Below are 20,586 nucleotides of genomic sequence, written 5' to 3'. Positions count from 1 at the left end.
CATATTTATTTGAAAATAAAATACCCAAGCCAGGCGCCAGTGGCTCACACTTGTAATCCTAGCTACTCAAGAGGCTAAGATCTGAGGCTTGCAGTTCAAAGCCAGCCCGGCAGGAAAGTCTGTGAGACTCTTGTCTCCAATAAACCACCAGAAAACCAGAAGTGGTGCTGTGGCTCAAGTGGTAGAGCACTTGCCTTGAGCTGGCGAGTGCAGGGACAGCGCCCAAGCCCAGAGTTCAAGCCCCCACAAAGGACCAAAAAGCAAAACCAAACCAAACCAAACCAAAACAAAACAAAAAACACCTAAGACTAACTTTAAGGAAGCAAACATGGAAAAAAGAAACAGAAGACACTAGAAGATGGAAACACTGCTCCCCGCTTCATGGATTTACAGAATAAATATTGTGAAAAGCCGACATAATAGCCAGGCATGGTGGTTCTCTCCTATAATACCAGCTACTCTGGAGGTGGAGATTAGGATATGAGGCCAGACTGGGAAAAAATATTAGCAAGACACCATTTCAATGATAAACGAGTGCAGTGGCATGTGTTTATAACCCTTGCTATATAGGAGGCTGTAGAGAGGAAGATTGTGGTCCTACGCTGACCCTGAGCAAAAATGTGACATCCTATTTGAACAATAACAGCATCAAATTAGAACGCTTCTTCACAGCAAAGGAAAAAAATGACAAGTGAAAACAGCCAACAGAATGAAGGAAAGTCTGTGACAGTTGTTCATTCAACAAAAGATTAATATCCAGAATATGTAAAAATCTCAACAAGTTACATACCAGAGTAATAAATGGGGAAATAATTTGAACAGTTCTCAAAAGTAATAAGAGCTGGGGCTAGAATATTGGCTCAGTGGTAGAGCTCTTGCCTTGCATGCATGAGGTCTTGGGTTTGATTCCTCAGCACCACATAAGCAGAAAAAACCGGAAGTGACGCTGTGGCTCACGTGGTAGAGTGCTAGCCTTGAGCTGAAGAGCTGAGGGACAGCGCCCAGGCCCAGAGTTCAAGACCCACAACTGACAAAAATAGAAAAAAAAAGTAATAAGAGCTGGGGGCCAATGGCTCACACCTGTAATCCTAGCTACTCAGGAGGCTGAGATCTGAGCATTCAGGTTCGAAGCCAGCCAAGGCAGGAGAGTCTGAAAGAAATTAAAAGTACTAATGGATAACAAATATATAAAGAAATGTTCAACATCCTTTGCCACAAAGAAAACATGAGTCAAATCTATGTTGGGATTCCATCTCCAATCAGAATGGCAACTGTTCAAGAAATAATACAACAACAAATACTGGTCAGGGTGCAGTCTCAAAAGGAACTTTCATCCTATTGATGGGGATGTCACTTAGTATGGAGGTTCCCCTGCAAACTACAAATAGACCTATCATATGGATCTGCTGTACCTCCACTGGGCATATATCCCAAACAAATGTATGTCAGCACACCACTGAGATTTGCATTGCTGTGTTTGTGACAGCACTGTTTATGACAGTCAAGCTGCTCATCAGCTGATGAATAGGAAAAAAAAGTGGAGTATATCTAGACAGTGGAGTATTATTTAACCACGGAACTGAATGAAATTGGGTCATTTACTGGACAAAGAAAGAATAGAACCAGAAATCATAATGTTAAATGAAATAAGCCAGAATGAAACAGTCAAGTGTCATGTATTCTCTCTCATATTCAGAGTCTAGACCCAAAAGAGAAAAATGACATGACTCTAAAAAAGGAACAGAATGATATATATGAAAAAGGTAAACGATACGAGAACATTGTAATGCAACCCAAGAGAATTGTAAGAGAGAGAGAGGTACAAGGACATAATAAAGCATAACAGATGGACTGAATTTGGTCCAAGGACTTTATATTACATTTATGACAAAATCACAGTAAGACCTCTCATACCATTAATAGATGCAAATGAAAAGAAAGAAGGTATGAGGAAATTCCACCTGCTGTCCCAGGGTGGGGGGAGTGGATGAGTATCAGGGCAGGGAAAACTGGGAAGGGTTCTGACCTATATGGAGAAGCGTGGTACCCCGCCAGACAGCAGAACATGGGTTTGTACGGGCCAGGCTGCAACCCCTGAGACTCTGCTAGACAAACCAGCAGTGCAGGGTGCAGTGTGGTGAGGTCAGGACACCGGCATGCAGCTGGAGACAGCTGCCATGGGCACAGAAGGCCTTCAGAGCTGAGGGGCACAGGGCTGGAGGGAAGGGCGTGAGTCCAGGCCCTGCACAAGAAGGGGCCTTCACAGGAAGCAAGCAGCGCAGGGGCTCTGGCTTCTGGGTGAACGTGACTCCAGGCCTGGGGCTGCAGGGTTCTGGGAGGCAGTGCCCTGGACCTGGCGTGGGACACCTATACTGCCCCCCACTGGCTGCTGTCGGAAGCTGCAGGAAGCCTCTTTCTACTGTGTCCCCTTAGCTAGGTTCCCGAGAAAGCTTCCATTGGGTTGGCTTTCAAGAAGAAGCGCTTAGAAAGACTGTGTTGTTTATCCAAGGGTGATGCACTTTGAAACTTTGCGCTTTGGTTCTGCGTGTCTGTGGGCCGGACAGCTGTGTAATCGGGTCATGGCTCTGCTGTGCATCTTCTGATCCTTCTGCTCCCTCCCATGCTCGGTGTGTCATGTCTCTGCGCTTCTCCTGCCGGCCCCCAGATCTCCGGAGTGTCCTTTGGGATGTGAACATTGAGTCTCTCCTCCATGCTCATTCTGAGCTTTCCCAGGGGAGCGCAGGGGCTCTGGTTTGGCTGGGCAGAGATGGATGGCATGAGGGCAAGAGACTTGGAGTCTTCCCCTGGGCGCTGCAGGACCACTGGGCATCTCTCAACCTGACAGTCCGTTAATGGAAATGTTGTTTTTCACATCTGTGGAATGAAACTGGGGAAAGGGAAGGAGAGAGAGAGACGCGTGTGCATCATCATTTTACCTGTCCTTCAAGTAGACATTCCTACTCTCACTTGTCAGGAGCTAATGACTTAATCCTCTCCTACAAGGAGAATTCAAGTTCATTTGAACACACACACACACACACACACACACACACACACACACACACACGGGGTCAGGCAAGCGTGGAAATTTCACTGATGCTTGCGCTGAGCTCCCTCAGGCTTGGGAAGCTCCTACAGGACAATATAGCCAGAGGAAAAAGGCACCAGGAGGCATTGTTCAGGCCCTTGAGCCACAGCTCCACTTCCAACCTTTTGATGGTTTATTAGAGATAAGTCTCATGGACTTTCCTGTCCTGGCTGGCTTTGAACCGTGATCCTGGGATCTCAGTCTCTCAAGTAGCTAGGATTACAGGTGTCGGCCACCAGCACTGGCTCTCTCATTAACTTGGACTGGACTGCCCTTCAACCCTTAATCCTCCGGCCTCTGCTTCCTGAATAGCTGGGATTACAGGCATGTGTCACCCACCCCAGCTGCAGCTTCACTCTTCCATACCTATTAATAATTTCCTGTCCTTATATAACCTTGCTAGATTTCTCTCATTTGATTCTTATTTTGGGTTATAATGGATTTCTTGAGCAAGTTGCACCCATGGACAATGAACCCTCAAACCTGACCAGGAGCTCGGGAACCGGCTTAAAAGGAGAGAGAGAGAATGGGTTGTGTCCACCACCTCTGCCAGTTCTTGATTTAGGGCCATTTCTGGAGTACATTAATCCAACAGCACTTCAGGCAAAGCAAGTTACAGGCAGCAAAGTTCAAGGGATTAAAGAAAATGCTGACAGGCCGGCAAAGGGCTGTGATTCAGTGCTGTGTGCTCGGAAAAAATATGGGCCGAGACGTCAGCAGAGCCCCGACAGCATGCGTGTCAGCTCAATGGCAGACACACATGGACTGGCGCGTACAAGGGTGGCCTTGGCTCCGGATGTATGGACGGACACACTCATGTGCACATGCTGACATTACTAAATGCTTTTCCCCTTTAGAAATTACTTTATTGTTATTATAAAGGTGATACACAGGGGGATTATAATTACACAGGTCAGGTGACGGGCCCGGGAAACAGCAAGGGAAGGGAAGCTATTTCTAGTAATGGAGATGATCAGCCACTCTGTACATCCTGGTGTTTCCTCTGTAGAGGGAAAGACTTCTGTCGAAATCTTGAGTGGATCGCCGGACACACTGTCTGTGTTGGTGCTTAGAAGTCCCCAAAGCAGGCCCTGGTGACTTGTTTAGGTTGTCCTCAGAGACAGAACAGAGACTTTGTGCCTGGGTGCAGCTCTGCCCGGCCACTGTCTGCACTGAGTTTGCAATTCAGAAATTAATAGCCAGGCTGGGAGGTCAACACCAGATAATAAGGTCAAGGGACAATGACAGCCATGATTGAGAAGCAGATACAAGTGAGTACTCTTAGAGGGTCTCTGTAGCATTAACAATGACAAAATCATCTCCCCCTCCTCTCCTCCTTCTTTCCTCCTCCTCTTCCTCCTCCTCCTCCTCCTCCTCCTCCTCCTCCTCTTCCTCCTCTCCTTCCTCCTTCCCCCTCCTCCTCTCTTCCTCCTTTACTCCTCCTCCTCTCCTCCTCCTCCTTCTCTTCTTCCTCCTCCTCTCCTCCTCTTTCTCCTCCTCTCCTCTTCCTCCTTTCCTCCTCCTCTTCCTTCTTTCCTCCTCTTTTCCTCCTCCTCCTCCTTTCCTCTTCCTCCTCTTCTTCCTCCTTCCTCTTCCTCCTCCCCCTCCTCCTCTTCCCCTTCTGCCTCCTTCTCCTCTTCCTCCTTCCCCCTCTTCCTTCCCATCTTCTTCCTCCTCCTCTCCCCTCTTCCCCCCCTCCTTCATCTTTGTCTTCGTCTTCTATTTATGCAGCTTGAACTCAGGGCTTGGGGCTGTCCCTGAGCCTTTTCACTCAAGGCTGGTGCTCTACCATGTGAGTGACAGTGACACTTCTGGCTTATTTTAGTCATTCATTGGAGACAGAGACTTACAGACTTTCCAGTCCAGGTTGACTTCAAACCTTGATCCTGAGATCTCAGCCTCCTGGGTAGCTAGGATTATAGGCATGAGCCATCTGTACCCAGTATATGTTTTTAATGTGATTTTATATTTAGGAAAGGAATTTATATATTGATATTTTGTAATTGAGGGATTGTATTATTAGTCTTTGCAAAATCACCATAATTACTTTATTTAATGATGTTGCAGAATTTCAAAGGCCGATGATACCTGGCTTGTGATGTCATCTTAGAATTTTTTCTAAAAAGAAAAAATTCTCCCAAACCCCAAATAAACAAACAAAAAAGCATCATAGATGATGGTGATGTATAATGAGGAATTTCAAGGCTGTTGGATGGCACTTAATTTGTGTTGTTTCTAACTCAAAGGCTGTGCTGATAGATGGCTAGAGCGAAGTCACTGGCAGTGTAACCCATTTGCTTAATTGCTCATCCCGTTGGTGTATTTACAGTGAATTAGCTTCCTTTGGTCTTTTTAATAATCTCTAAAAGCAGTAGGGTAGAGAACCTGGGAAAGCACACTTTATCTGATACTTCTCTTTTTATTTTATTTTATTTTTTTTGGTGTCAGTATTGGAGCTTTAACTCAGTGCCTGACAATCTTGGTTGGCTATTTTGCTCAAAGCTGGCACTCTACTACTTGAACCACAGCTACACTTCTGGCCTTTTGCTGGTTAATTGAAGCTGGAAGTCTCTGGGATTTATCAGTCTGGTTGGTCTTTGAACCTTGATACTCAGATCTCAGTCTCCCGAGTAGCTAGGATTACAGGCATGGGCCACTGGCGCCCATCACAAATCCCTTTTTAAGAAATGTGATTTCAGCACTGCATTTGTGGTTTAAAAATAGATTTCATATGTAAGCCACATGATGACTAACTTACTTTAGGACAGACAAAGCTAATTACAATTTTTGATTCCTCTAAAGAGCCTCTACACTGCCTTCTCCTCCCATCTTCTTTCCTTACAACTTACTACAAAATCAGGAAGCTTCCAGTATCACTGGAGCTCCGGTCAATTTTGGAAAAAAAATAGGAAAGTAAATGCACTGTGATGACCATGTAACCAAAATAATGAAAGTACTACAAATGAAATTTCTTATCACAGATTTTTATAAACCCGTTGACAATATTCAGTAAGTTTTCTACCTCTTCTTACAAATGATTTTAGTTACTTTTCAACTTTTTTCCTGTGTGTACTTTATATTTTATTCCCTAATTCCTAGCCAGACAGCTGTGGTTAAGCATTGAGAGTAAAACGGGAGATAAGGTAAATAATGGTAAATGACAGTGAGGTAACGTATTTGTTGCTATAGCTATCTGTAATAGTGAAAAGACAGATTGCCAATAGCATATATTTTATTGTTCCATTAAAGACAGAAGAACGATCAGAAAATATTGCCACATTAAGCAGACATCAGGGACTAAAATTGAATTAGAAATGCAAGGACAAGAAGTAGATATAAATAAACATAAGCAGCAACAGGACTGCAAATGCTACTTATTGGCTAGATTTCCTTCTGTTGCTTTCTTATTGTGAAAGTAGTACAATCTTCATGCATGAAATAAGGGGGAGATTCCGAAAAGAACATTTATAATCCTTTTAACCCTGAAAGAGAAAAAACTCACAGGGAGCTACTTGATGTCATGCACAGTCTCAAATACCCCCACAGGCACCTGTGTGAACTTATTCAACACACATGCACATGCTCATGCACACATGTTGATATTAATAAATGCTTTTATCTTTAAAAAGATTTCACTGTTATTATAAAAATGATATACAAAGGGATTGTAATTACATGGGTCAGGTAATGAGTACATTGCATTCAAAGATGGAAGGGAGGGCGGGAAGGGAAGATACTAATTAGCTAAGAACTGTTCTCTTCTGAGATTCCTAGTAATGGGGGATGATTAGCCACTCTGTACATCCTGGTGTTTTCTCTGTATCATTCAATAGGGCCGTAGTCATAACTGGATCCCAGCCCACTCTAATCAAGCATGGCCTTTCCAAATAAGGTCACATTCACAGAAGTTAGGAATTTGGCATATCTTCTCGGGCAACACAGTTGAACCCACAAAGATCGGAGGAGACCTGGGTTGGAATTACAGAGAAATAAGTAAGACATTTATTATTGAGTGTTGAATTTGAGTTGCTTTTGAGATAGTAAAGCTATCATACTCAATAAGTGGTCCAAAAGACACGAGAATCAAGTTAAAAGAGGAAAGGCTTATGTGGGCTCACAGGTTTAGAGGTTTGGGTCCACATCCCTTGGTTTGGATACTTCTGGGTGTGGTGAGGCAGAGCATCATGGAAGGCACTATGGCCTAGAGCAAAGCTGCTCACCTTGTGGTGGTCAGGAAGCAGAGAGAATGAGAGGGAGAAGAGGGGTGGGGAGGATAGAGAAAGAGAGAGAGAGAAGGCAGGGGTAGAGAAGAAGAGCCGGGGACATGAACCCAAGGACCCACCTCATCCAACAAGGCTCGTACCTCCTAGAGTTTCCAATGCTTCTCAATATCCTGTTAACTAGGAATTCGTAAATGGGTTAATCCATTGATGAGGTCAGATCTCTCACTTTCTGAAGGGAGGAAGACAATGATCCAGTCAGTTCCTAAAGGGTTCATGTCTGAACAATGCTGCACTGTGGATCAAGTCTTTACATAGGAGCTTGGGGAGAAGCGAGACCTTTTTCTGTTTCTAGAGCCTTAGGTAAAGAGCTAAGGTGGCCAGCATCTTGTTGAACTTGGGGTGAAATGGCTACTTATTGGCAGACCTTAGGGAAACACAGTTAAAGGAGAGAAAGGTGGGTAGACAGAGATGGAAAAGATGTAGAAATAAAGAAGATAAGGAAGCCAGATGCTGGTGGCTCATGCCTGTAACTAGCTACTCAGGAGGCTGAGATCTGAAGATGTTGGTTCAAAGCTGGGCAGGAAAGTCTGTGAGACTCTTATTTCCAATTAACCACTAGAAAACCAGAAGTAGTGCTGTGGTTCAAAGTGGTAGAGTGCTAGCCTTGAGCAAAAAAGCTCAGAGACAGTGCCCAGGCCCTGAGTTCAAACCCCACGACTGACCCATCTAGTGCTCCCCCCCCCCAAAAAAAAAGACAGGGAGAAAACAGTGTTAGACAAGACATTAGGAAGTCTCCAAGGAAGAATACAGTGCTTTCCTAATGTCCAGTACTGGCAGTGGCAATGTATTGTGAATTGCCATTTTCTTATGATGGCTTCATAGGATTCAATGTTAAGGAGCACAGACTATCTTTGGGGGTTGTAGGAGGCAGTGGCTGTCCAGAGAGGTTTTGGGGAAGTGGTAAGGGCTGAGGTAAGCCAGGAGGAGGGTGGGGAAAGGCCCGGGAGCAGCTCTTTTCTTAACCAAAGGGGCTCTGTTCCGTTTCTTCTTCATAGTGAGTTTCTGCATTTATTTTAATACAAAATGGAGTGTTTTAAAAAAACCTTTGGAAACTATTGAGTTGGATGTTTTGGCTCTAACAAAATCTGTTAATCATTAAATAAGGCTTTGCTCAGAGTAATTCATAGTAATAGCTTGAATGAACACATTCAAACAAACTTGGGTTATTTAAGGTCATGTTTTCAAAAGGCCCTAAATTGACAGGAATAGCTAGTAAAGCTGTAATTATTTGGATTTCAGTTCCTGACTAGCTGTTATATCTTGGAAATGTGTAAATTTCAGCTTTTCAAATTTTGGCTTGCATTTGAAGATAAATTAACATTGCTCAGCACTAAACTATTAAAAAGACATGTGCAGATTTTTTTTCATACCAAAGTGAAAATTTGGTATAAAAATACTGAATAAATTGTGTACCTTACAGTATAATAAAAATACATTTTCATAGCCTCTTGATTGAGTAAAGTTAGTGGCAGCAATACCTTATGGAAATACACATTTATTGTGTATTACCATTATAAAAGAAATCCATGTTGGGTGGAAGAAGTTGAATAATGCATGAGTATATCAAGAAAATATTGAAATCCCATAGAATCTCACCAACAAGAACTGATCACTCTTTCAACATATTTCATTCCTTGTGTTATGGAGTCTTGGATAAATATAACAAATGCATATTTATACACACTAGGTTTTCAATAATTCTGCTTTATTATACTTATTTAAACTTTATTTTTCCAAAAGATAAAAGAGATGACAGGAAAGTAGAAGGGCCTATCCAAAGACAGGAGGAAGGAAGAGGATGCAGTGGGCATAGAAGGGGAATAGGGAGATAATGGAGTATGATCAAAGTACATTATATTTCTTATGAAAAATGCCAGAACGAAGCCCAATACTTTGTATAATTAATGCACATCACTAAAACTTCCAAAGGAAAAAGTCTTACAGACTTATGGTTTTCTCTAGAGCCTCACGTCTCCTTTTTTCTATTTCCAGTTTTTCCCAGATGTAGCCACCTCTCCTGAGGTTGATATTACTTTCTTCTTGCCTATATTTAAAAAAAAAATTAAAAAGTTATAATTAGGACGACTCTGCTAACTCAGCTTGCTTGCTTGCTTTGGCTGGTGCTCTACCACTCGAGCCCCGCCTCTAGCCTGGCTTTTTGCTGGTTATTTTGGAGGTTGGAGTCATGTGGTCTTTTCTGGAGGAGATGGCTTTGAACTTCAATCCTTTAGATCTCAGTCTCCTGAGTAGCTAGCATTACCAGAGCTTGGTTTGGGTGGTGTTTTTATACTGATCGTGTATGTGTCAGTACTTGTCGTCAGAAGCTGAGAGTTCTGCCCCAGCCAGTGCCCGCACTGCGAGGCCTCACTGAGGTCCTGGAGAGGCCTGAGCTCCGAGGCCTCTGAGTGTGGAAGCCTGGGCCAGCCATGTAGATTCAAGCTTACAAGCATGCTTGTGGCGACTGGGGGAGAAGCGACTGGGTTCCTGATAATAACTTCCTCTAGAAAGTATAATACACGGGCTCGTATTCCACGTGTGCTGTGGAGTTGTTTTATACCCTCATTTATGTCAGTGATAAATTGGTATATGCATCTGGCGCATCAATCCCACTGCTGTTTTGTATTTTGTATTTGTGGTCTTAATAGTTTCCAATCATTTTCCTTTATCGGTATGTAGTTTAGCCCGAGTGCGTTAAGGTTTATAAATGTTGATGTTTAATTGTACTTCTCACAAGTGATTGTCATCATGCTGGAAACCCTGCTTTTCTCAAATGCTCTTTTGTATTTCCTTTTAGTAGAGTGAGTTCTTACTTCCAGTGCCATTCCCAGTCACTTTTATTATTTTTCTTCTTGTTGTGTGTCTGGAATTCTTGGTGTTTTGTTGAGTACAGGAGATCTTCCTCTTAGGCAGGGACTCTTCTCTTTCTGTTTATGTTCTTTCTCAGACAATGACTTTCTCAAAATGCATATCAGTTTCGATCTCTTTCACAAGCTTGAGAAAGGAGGAAAAATTTTAAAGAAATATCTCCGTATGAATTTGAAACCATTGAACTTTTAGTGTCATCCAAATGACTATTTCTGAATATGGTAAACCAAACAAAATACAGTCTCTATTTCACCTTTGCTATTTGTCTTTTACTTATCTTCTCATTTCAAACATCCAAGGAATGAAAAAGAGTAAAAAAATTAAGTAAATATAAGTAAAAGTACCCTATACCATATATATATGATATGCACATATATTGTCATCAGTTAGTTGTATAAGAGGGTTCGTTTTGACATGTCCAAATACACATGCCGTGTGCCTTGATCGGACTCATCCCCTCCCTCAGTGTGCTCTTTCTCCTTCTTGTCACTTGGCCAATCTCAACCGGTTTCATTGCTCCATTTTCTCACATGAATTATTTTGACCATATTAACTTTGTTTCACTCTTTCCATTTTCCCTTCCCCTTCCCTTTCCCATTAGTACCTTTCTCCCAGAAGGGACTGTTTAATCTTTCTGTCATTCATTGTTGTAAACGTGTATGTCGAGAGCCTTCATTGTGGCATTTCACACATTATCTATATGCTTGATACTTTAATTAAATCATCCAGTTCTCCTTTTTCCTTTGTTTTTCTCTCTTTTTTATTGATTTATGGTTATTTTTTTTGTGGTGGTACCAGGGCTTGAACTCAGGGACTCTCATCCACTCAGTGTTCCATATCTGGCGTTCTAACACCTGAGCTATGTGTCCAGCCCTCCATGCCTTCTGTCTTTAAAATGTTTGCCTTTTGCAATCCTTACAACACACTGGCAGCTTATTTCCCTGTTGTACACGAAAGGAAACAGAAGCACAGCACAGCAGATAGCTGGCTAGCTCTCTACAGTCCTATGGTCTGTCCAGGTTCCCTGCACACAGGCCAGGGCCATTGCTAAATAGACTTGCTCTCTTTGGATGGAGTTGGCCTGGGCCACCCTGCCAGCAGTGAATTCCTGATAGAACATAAGTTTGGAACTAAACAAAGCATTCCATTTCCTTCTGTTTCCGAAGTCAGTAATGGTGGCATTGAAGAAGAGTCTCTTTTTATAAATGCTCAGTGATTCGGGCTGGTGGCTGTGACATGAGATGTTGGGAGCGCTGTGGGATGTGTCAATTGTCCCAAATGCTCTGTAGAAGTTTTTGGAAGTATCCTGCCTATTTTTAAAAGTCAGTTTTAGAAAACCACACATACTATTTTGTGTAATTTTTGTGTACCTTTCTGGACTATTTATTAAGCCAGGTGCCCATGGCTCACGCCTATAATTCTAGCTACCCATCTGAGGATCATGGTTCAAAGCCAGCCCCTTGAGACTCTCATCTCCAATTAACCACCAGAAAACCAGAAGTGGTGCTGAGGCTCAAAGTGGTAGAGCACTGTAGCCTTGAGCACAAAAGCTCAGGGACAGCACCCAGGCCCCGAGTTCAGCCTTACCTCTGACATATACATATATATAATCTATGTATTTATTAATATCTAATAAAGGAGAGAAGACAAATAATATTGTAATGAGGATTTCCAGATGAAGTAGAGTGCCCAATGAACTCTGAATAAAGAAGTTTTTGTTTGTCTCAAATATTCAATTTGTTGGTATAAATATATCCCCCCCATTTTTTTTTTTTTTTTTTGTCAGTTGTGGGGCTTGAACTCTGGGCCTGGGCGCTGTCCCTCAGCTCTTCAGCTCAAGGCGAGTGCTCTACCACTTGAGCTACAGCGCCACTTCCGGTTTTCTAGTGGTTTATTGGAGATAGGAGTCTCACGGTCTTTCCTGCCCGGGCTGGCTTTGAACCGCGATCCTCAGATCTCAGCCTCCTGAGTAGCTAGGATTTACAGGCGTGAGCCACCAGCGCCCAGCTTATCCCCCCATTTTTTGTTAGATCAATTTATAGTGAACAGGGTGATCTCCATGTTCACTCGGTGAAATAATCTAAACGAATGTACCTTACGGGCAGGGTTTCCTCTTCTCACCTTCTCGTTAGCCTGTGGTGGAAGGATGCTAGCCCTGCCTGCTCCAGCTCAGTTCCTTCCCCTCCACAGTGGAGAACCACACAGTTGACCAAAGGGAGCCTCCTGTGGCTCTAATGCCACAAGACCACATTTTATCCATGCCTTCAAGGCCGTGGATGCATTGCTACACATTCATGGTCCTGCTGAGACCTGCTTATGCTAAGACCTGCGCCTCTCGCCAAGTATCTGGACCTATTATCGGCTCACTTTTGCCAGGGAATACATTGATATTTCTTTTTATAACAGTACTTAGTAGGCAAGCACTCTGCCACTTGAGCCATGACTCTAGTTCTTTTGTTTTAGTTATTTTTCAGATAGGGTCTCATGCTTTTATCAGGGTCATCTTAGATTATGATCCTCCTATCATTGCTGAGGTTACAAGTATGAACTACCTTATCTGGCTTATTCTTTGACATAAAGTATCATAAACTTTTTACTCAGATTCTTATTCCCTACTGGCACTCCCATTTTTCCTCCTCCTCCTCCTGCTCCTCTTCTTCCTCCTCTTCCTCCTCCTGGTCTCCTCCTCCTCCTCCTGGCCTCCTCCTGCTCCTCGTCCTCTTCCTCCTCCTCCTCCTCGTCCTCCTCCTCGTCCTCATCTTCCTCATCTTCCTCCACCTCCTCCTCTTTCTCCAAGTCCTCCTCAATTCTCATTGTCTCCTATTCCACTGTTGTAATTGTTTTTGAAGCCCTTTCTTGGCAATAGTTCATTCACCTCTGATAGAGAGTTCATCACCTCTAATAGTTCATCCACACTGCTGCAGGAATGCACACATTTACATACACAGGTGCACACACACATGTGTACATACCCACACATTTGATTCATCTTATATTGTTCAGCGCAATGCATTGAATCATCCTGAGTGCTGCCTAGTTTTCTTTTCCATCTAAATAAATGGTAGTTATTGGCTTATACATTTAATTACATCACCTCTGGTCAAATGTCTACCCTCCTATATTCAGGTGGAATTTTGCCTGGTCAAATGCACAAACAGATCTTGTGTTCTTGGGAAGATTGTAGTCCTTTAAAATTATGTTTTTCTTTTCTTTTCAGTTAACAGTGATAAGTTAGCTCTCTTTCTCTCTCTTTTTTTAAATGCAGCCTGGGGAGATGGAGGGGTGATAGGCAATACCTGAGAATGAAATGTGCTTTTTTATTAGACTCACAAGTAATAGGTTTCAGTGAAAACCCTGCTTCTGTCTTTCCTGAAGGGAAGCAATGTTTACTGGGTGAATAACTTTAATGAAGAAACTTGTCTCCAAACATTTAGCCCTCACCCTGTCCCAAAGTCTTCAAGATTCTTTTATTGGTGTCTTCCAATAGTTTTAAGGGAACATTTCCTTTTATGAGGTCTCCAAACACCACTTCCAAGATGCTACATTATTATATTGTCAACGAGATACTTTTTCAGTGACAGTTTTTCAATTTATTTCAAGGTTTAATTTCTTCTTCATATATACTTCAATTAATGAATCTGCTTCCATCCTGATAGTGCCTTCTACTCATTCATGGTGATTAGTGCCTAGCTGTCAAATATAATTGTGTGTATGTGTGTGTGTGTGTGAACATGTGCTTGCATGCTGGTCCTGGGGCTTGAACTCAGGGCCTGAGTACTGTTCCTGAGGGTTTGTGCTCAAGGCTAGATAAAGTCTCACAAGCTTTCCAGCTTCCTGAGTAGCTGGGATTACAGGTGTGAGCCACTTGCACTCAGCTCAAATATAATTTTACCTTCCATAGAAAGAACAGTAAATAACTGTGCATTGCTTGCAGGGGAGTAATACATCAAGAATTAAAGGCAGATATGATACTGTGGAATGTAAGGGGATGTTGAACCAAATTCAGCCTAGGCAAGCAGAGACTTTATATGGAAGCATTATTATGAGAAAAGGAGGAAGACCATTGTAATAGAGGGAAGATTCCACCCTAAGGTTTTCCATCCCAGAGATCAGGTGCCTTCTGAGAAAAAGTGAACAGGTCTAGAAAGAACTTGGGGAATAGGATGTGTGGGTGATGGAGGATGCTGGGATCCTCCAGAGAGAGGAGGGTAGCTTGTTTTCAGGAGAGGTTGTGAGAGGGTTATTCACATTGAGGGTGGACCAAAGTTGAGTAATCTGGGTGAAGGAGGGAAACATAACCAAAGTTTGGTTAACATTTTGCTCTGATTTCTTGAGGATGTGGGGTATGTGTTAATCAACTTTTCACTATTCAGATAATAAATACTTGGGGAGCGATTATTTTGGCTCATATTTTTTTTTTTTAGAGTTTTTAGTCCAAGATCAGCTGGTTTCATTTCTTGGGGTCTGTGGCAGTGCAACCCATTATAGTAGAAGAAATTGGGAAAATAAAACTATTCATTTTTATGGCTAAAATATGAAAAAGAAAAGGAAAGGGACTCAGCTCCCATAATCCCCTTCAAGGGCCCGAATCTCTCACTGGGCTCTGCCTCCTAAGGTTTCCTCTACATCCTGATTATCTCCTGCGGGGAACCAAGCTTTTAACACATGGGCCCTTGAAGGACATGTAAGAGCCAAGTTATAGTGGAAGGGACAAAACCAGAAAGTTCTGGATGCTTGGCAGTAAGGCTGGCTTCCTTGCTCTAAGGCCTCTGTCCTTGGCTGGCAGATAATCACCCTCTTGTTGTCTCTTCCTATGGCTGTCTGACTACAAGCACATTCTAGTGACTCTTCTTTTCATGGGTATATCAGTTACCTAGAATTAGGGCGACCCTAACGAAGAGCTCTAAGCATGATTTCATTGTGAAGTACTGGGGATTTTATGAATTTGAGGAGAAATGGTGGTGGAATTTGGATCATCACAAACACATTTGTTATGTCTGGTAGAAATGGCAACTTGTGTTAGTTGTTGCTTTCAGAAGTAAGTATGAAGTGCTTTCACTTAGGACAATATATAAAGTTTTATCTCAGAAGTAGTGTCATAGTTGGTGACTTGTGTTTTTACTTCTCATTCTTGTCTCCCAGAGAAGTGACTATCAGTCTTCAGGGGCTCATGGAAAACTCAGAATCTGATGAAAGCTAACTTTAATGAAAGTTAATTTTGCTTTGACAAACCACCCAGTGGCTTAATATATTAACAACCCACTTTTCCTCCTAACACACTGTATGCTAGAAAACCAGGCTGGTTTCAGTGGCAATTGCTGATCAAAGTGTTGGTGTATGGTCATGTGGTAGCCAATAGCTTCTCACTCTCCTGGTTGGTTGCCCTTGGGTGAGGCCAGTGAAGGTAATTGGGCCAAGTGCTGCTCATCATCTAGCTGGTGGGCCTTTGAGTAATGACATAGCAGGAGTTGACAGGGATGCCAAGAGCAGGAAGAGAGCAGGCCTCCAAGAGTCTTTGCTTCCATCTCCTCTGCTGATGACTCATTCATTGACCAAGCATTCATTCAAGGCCCTGAGAAGTTGCAAAGCCATATTGTCTGTGAGATGGGAGGACTTTGGGATCTAGTGAAATAAATGAGGAAATATAAAGATGAGAAAATAAACTAGACAAACCCGATTTGTTAGATTAACTTCAGCTACATGCTATTAGATTGTGTGATTTAGATTATGTGACCATTTCAGGAGAGATGAGCATAGTAGATATTGTCATTTCCCATATTAGTTTTTAGCAAAGGTCCTCTCCCTGCTCTATGACCTATGAGTAGATAGCCACATCCATCAGCTTTCGATAGTGATGCTGCATGATTAATTAGCATAGGATCCCCTTGATATTCCGCAATAAGCCTCAATCCTCAGACTGACAAGCTTGAGGATCTGCAGCTAGGTGCTGGTCCAGACTGTGGGTAGAAGCTATCTGGCATCTCATCTTCCCCTGGTAGTGGCCAGAGCTTGGAGAAAGGAAATTGAAGCATTCAGTACTTGTTAGGACTAAAGCTCCAATCTTGGTTATTTGACTCAAACAAGAAAGTTGTCAAAAGTTAGGGCAGGAATGGGTGACAAACGCTGTTCCACAAGGGCTCCAGCCAGGGTGAAAAGACCCACAAAGGTCCCAGGCAGGCAGGTCTGCCATGGGGGTGGGGGATGGAGGGTGTGGGGTGTAGGGGGTGCTTGTTTTCTGGAGCAAACATCCCCTTGGACACTGACCAGCAGATAATGCCTGTCTGTTTTAAAACATTCCTTAGTGCTCATACCAAATTGCATGGTTCCCTTCTCAGATCACCTGAGGCTGAGAGATTTCAGATACTTTTTAGTATATTTGCTTAGCATGGGGATTAAGAGTTTCAAGGGCCTTTAAAAATATCTCCAACAATATCTTGAAAATTGAATTTCTTTCTGTGTCTCCATACCTATTGACCTCCGTGTGTATATATATGTAATGTATATATCTAATTTTTTCCAGCCCAGAAGTATTGAAGAGTGAGCCGTATGGGGAGAAGGCAGATGTCTGGGCTGCGGGCTGCATCCTTTATCAGATGGCAACTTTGAGCCCTCCCTTCTGCAGCACCAACATGCTCTCATTAGCCACGAAAGTAAGACTATCAGAGCCTTTGTGATTTTTTTATACACTTGGCAGTTGAAAGTAGATACTGTTTTATTAGTTCCATGATCCAGTTTATTTTTAATAATATATATAAAAACTTACATTACAGACTATGGTATATTTCCATACCTATACTTGCTTACAATAAAAATTATAAAAATAAATGTACCGAATGATTCCCCTCCTCTTACTTTTTAAAAAAATACTTACTGAGGATCAAACTAAGGTATTATATATGCTAGGCAAACATTTTACCATTGTTACACTCAATGCTAGAAAATACTTTACCATTGAGTTACAATCCGTACTTTCCTACTTTTTGTCGTGTGTGTGTGTGTGTGTGTGTGTGTGTGTGTGTGTGTGTGTGTGTGTGTGTGTGTGTGCATGCATGCGCCAATTTTTAATTCAGGGCCTTATGCTCTTGCTCAGCATTTTTTCTCGTGGCTAGTGCACTACTACTTGAACCAGTCTGGCATTTTGCCAGTTAATTAGAGTTGTAGTTTCCAGGAGTTTTATATCTGGGCTGGCTTTGAGCCACAATTCTCAGATCTCAGCTTGAGTAGCAAGGATTACAGGTATAAAGCCACTACCGTGCAACAAATTGTACCTTTTTCATCCTTTCTTTCTTTTTTTTTTGGTAGTACTGAGGTTTAAGCTGAAGCACTCTATTACTTATGCCTCCAGCCCTGGTCTCTTATTTTTAATTGCATTTTTGGACTGCCCATACTCTAGTATTACGTTATCCTATGCACTGTTTAATCATGAACCTTAGGTCAACTTTAACTCAGTTTAGAGACTATAATTCTATTAGGGAATGTAATTCTATTTCACAAATAGTTTAATTAGTGTTAGTTTTATTTTGTTGAGAGACTTTTATTTCCTTTTTATTTATTTTTTATTTTTGTCCATCATGGGGCTTGAACTCAGGGCCTGGGTGGTATCCTCAAGCTTCTCTGCTCAAGACTAGCACGCTACTACTTGAACCATAGATCCACTTCAGGTTTTCTGGTGGTTTATTAGAGATAAGAGGCTCATGGACTTTCCTGCCTGTGCTGGCTTTGAACCACGACCCTCATATCCCAGCCTCCTAAGCAGCTAAGATCATAGGTGTGAGCCACCAGTGCCAAGCCCTTTTTATTTTTTATTTTTTGTTCCTATCCTGGGGCTTGAACTCAGGTCTAGGCACTGTCTTTGAGCTTTTCTTTTTCAAAGATAGTTCTCTACCATTTGAGTCATAGTTTTACATCCTGTTTTTTGGGGGTTAATTGGAGATGAGTCTCAAGGACTTTCTTGCCCATGCTGACTTCAAACAGGGATCCTCAGATCTCAGCCTCTTGAGTAGTTAGGATTATAGGAGTGAGCTACTGGCACCCAGTTATTTCCTTTATTTTTTATTTTTACTTAGATTTTTGTGTTAGCAATGGGGCTCGAACTCAGGGCCCTCTCTCAGCTTGCTCACTATAGCTAATAATTTACCACGTGGGTCATGCCTCCAGTCTAGCATGATGCTTTTATTTCTGATTACAACTTATGCATAGCGTTGTCTTGTTTTATTAGCCATTTCATGTTGTAGCCAAGTGTTACTATTCAGACATACCTGGCCCCTTACTGCAATCACTGTAATCTGTTTATTTTACAGATAGTGGAGGCTGTGTATGAACCAGTGCCAGAAGGCATCTACTCTGAAAAAGTGAGGGATACCATCAGCAGGTAATGAGTCTCCCACCTCTCCAAAGTAGGGATCATGAAGAAATACCAATAGTCACTTATCAGTAGTCACTCCCTGTGTATAAGGAGTCATGCAGGGGGCAGGTCCCTGAATGATCCAGACCTGGAAAGACTTGTGTGTGTCATCCGTCACAGTGGTCTTTTGGAGGCCGCCACTGTGTTGTCCAAGAGGAAGTCGTGCATGCACTTGAAGTATTACATAGCTACTAGTGAGATTATTCAGAAGGCTTCATGTCAAAACCATGTGAAGCTAAGTAAAACAGGATGTGTTCCTGTGACTCTCTTAAAACCCATACAAATATGCACACATAGGGAAAAAGAAAAAATACATGAAACTGAACAAGGCCATGTTACATGATACGATTGTTCTTTTTTATATTTGTTTTTGCTTACTTAGGGTGCTGGGGAATTGAACCCAGGACCCTATACACACCACACAAGTACTCTACTGCTGAGATCTGCCCCTAGCTCTTTATCGCTACTTTTGTGTTTTATTGTAAGTTTTCAAAGAAAGTCAGAAGCTCTACTCATTAATGCAGTAGGAACTTAATACTTGGACTCCCCTAAGTTCGGACCAGACTCTTACCCCACAGGCTTCCTTGTTCATGCCTCACCCAGTCTCCTCTGTACTCTCTCCCATTGCCTGCTCTCTAGCCTTCTACCTTCCCTTTGTTCTTCTTTTCCCTGAAATTCTCTTTCCTAAGATGCATGCATGATGCAAGCCCTCCCTTGGGTTCTCTGCTGAACTGTGACTTTGCCAGGGAGCCCATGCCTGGCAGCCTCATGTTCTTCCTTGTTCTGTGCTTCCCTGGCCCCCTGTATACAATGGATAGAACCCTCTGACCTTTATATACACATCTGTACACTTCCTTGTTTGCTGACTGTGCCCTCTCCACCAGAACGTAACCTCAATCCCAAATGATGAGTCCCTTTGGTTCTTAACCTGTTCAATGCCTAGAACGGGGCCTGGCACAGGGCAGACTCTTCCTCCATACTGGCTGACCACTAGTTACGGATGCCTTAGGTACGTAAGGGGACCAGCATTATCTGTCCCCTTAACTGGGCTTGAATCAGGTCCCCATTAATTTAGATTGTAGAAGTCCTAATGTCACCCCCGATGGGAATTGTGTTCTTCTCCATTCCCAAGTCTCTTAAGCCTTGGTTTGGTATTTGTTCTACTCTTGCCTCCTCTCCAGGGCCTGTCACTGGCACACGCGGCTTTGCCTGTCCCCTCTGCCCTTGCCTTTCTCTGCCCATCCCACTGTTTTGTACTAGTGGTTACTCCTCGCCTGTTTGTAGAATTCTTTCTTGGGCTTTTCTTGTCTGTATAATACTGATCTAGTCTGGTGAGCAGACTCAGGCTCTGGAGCCAGGTCTAGCCTGGCTGAAGGTACTAGACAGGGAATTACATCTCTGTTTTTATGTCCTCATCCAGTGAAATGGGGAGTGTTACACAAAAAGTGGCCTAAACAAACCACTTTGCACTGGGCTTGGTAAATGTGTGAGCCATTGGTAGCTGTGGTTATTAATATTGCTGGAAAGGAACCGAAAGCTCTCTGCACCATTTGAGCCCCATGCATCTTGAACTACGCTCTGTTGCTGGTGAATCCAAACTGGGAATTTAAATTACTCATCTCTAGATGATTATGGTTTGGGGCCAGCCCAGGCTAAATGGCTAGTGAGACCTTATCTCAAAACGATATAGGTATGATGGTACATGCCTGTGATCCCAGCTATGCGGGGGTGGAAGTAGGAGGGTAGGAGGGTCATGATCTAAGGCTGGCACTTAAATAAAGCATGTGACCCTCTCTGCAAAATGAACAAAATGCTAACGGGCTAGAGGCATGGCTCTCTGAGCCTACCTAGCAAGCTTGAAGCCCTGAGTTCAAATCCCAGTACTACAAAAAAAGAAAAAGAAAAATAGAAAGTGCTCATCTCCACGATCTGTTTCTGTCCTCTGG

At 42.8% G+C, this 20,586-nt stretch overlaps 1 protein-coding gene across 5 annotated transcripts in view; it reads left to right on the top strand.

The window, feature by feature from the left end:
• Window positions 1-20,586, top strand: part of Nek10 (NIMA related kinase 10) — a 162,929-nt gene that overhangs the window by 65,056 nt on the left and 77,287 nt on the right. For all 5 annotated transcript variants that reach the window (XM_070018725.1, XM_070018722.1, XM_070018723.1 and 2 more), the window contains exons 24-25: window positions 16,757-16,886; window positions 18,537-18,607. In XM_070018725.1, the coding sequence (XP_069874826.1) occupies window positions 16,757-16,886; window positions 18,537-18,607 (201 nt within the window). The remainder of the gene's footprint in view (window positions 1-16,756; window positions 16,887-18,536; window positions 18,608-20,586) is intronic.

This window comes from Dipodomys merriami, unplaced genomic scaffold (genome assembly GCF_024711535.1).
Source record: "Dipodomys merriami isolate MVZ:Mamm:240054 unplaced genomic scaffold, mDipMer1.0.p SCAF_13, whole genome shotgun sequence".
In the NCBI taxonomy this organism is placed as follows: Eukaryota; Metazoa; Chordata; class Mammalia; order Rodentia; family Heteromyidae; genus Dipodomys; species Dipodomys merriami.
This window is presented reverse-complemented; position numbering and strand designations above follow the sequence as displayed.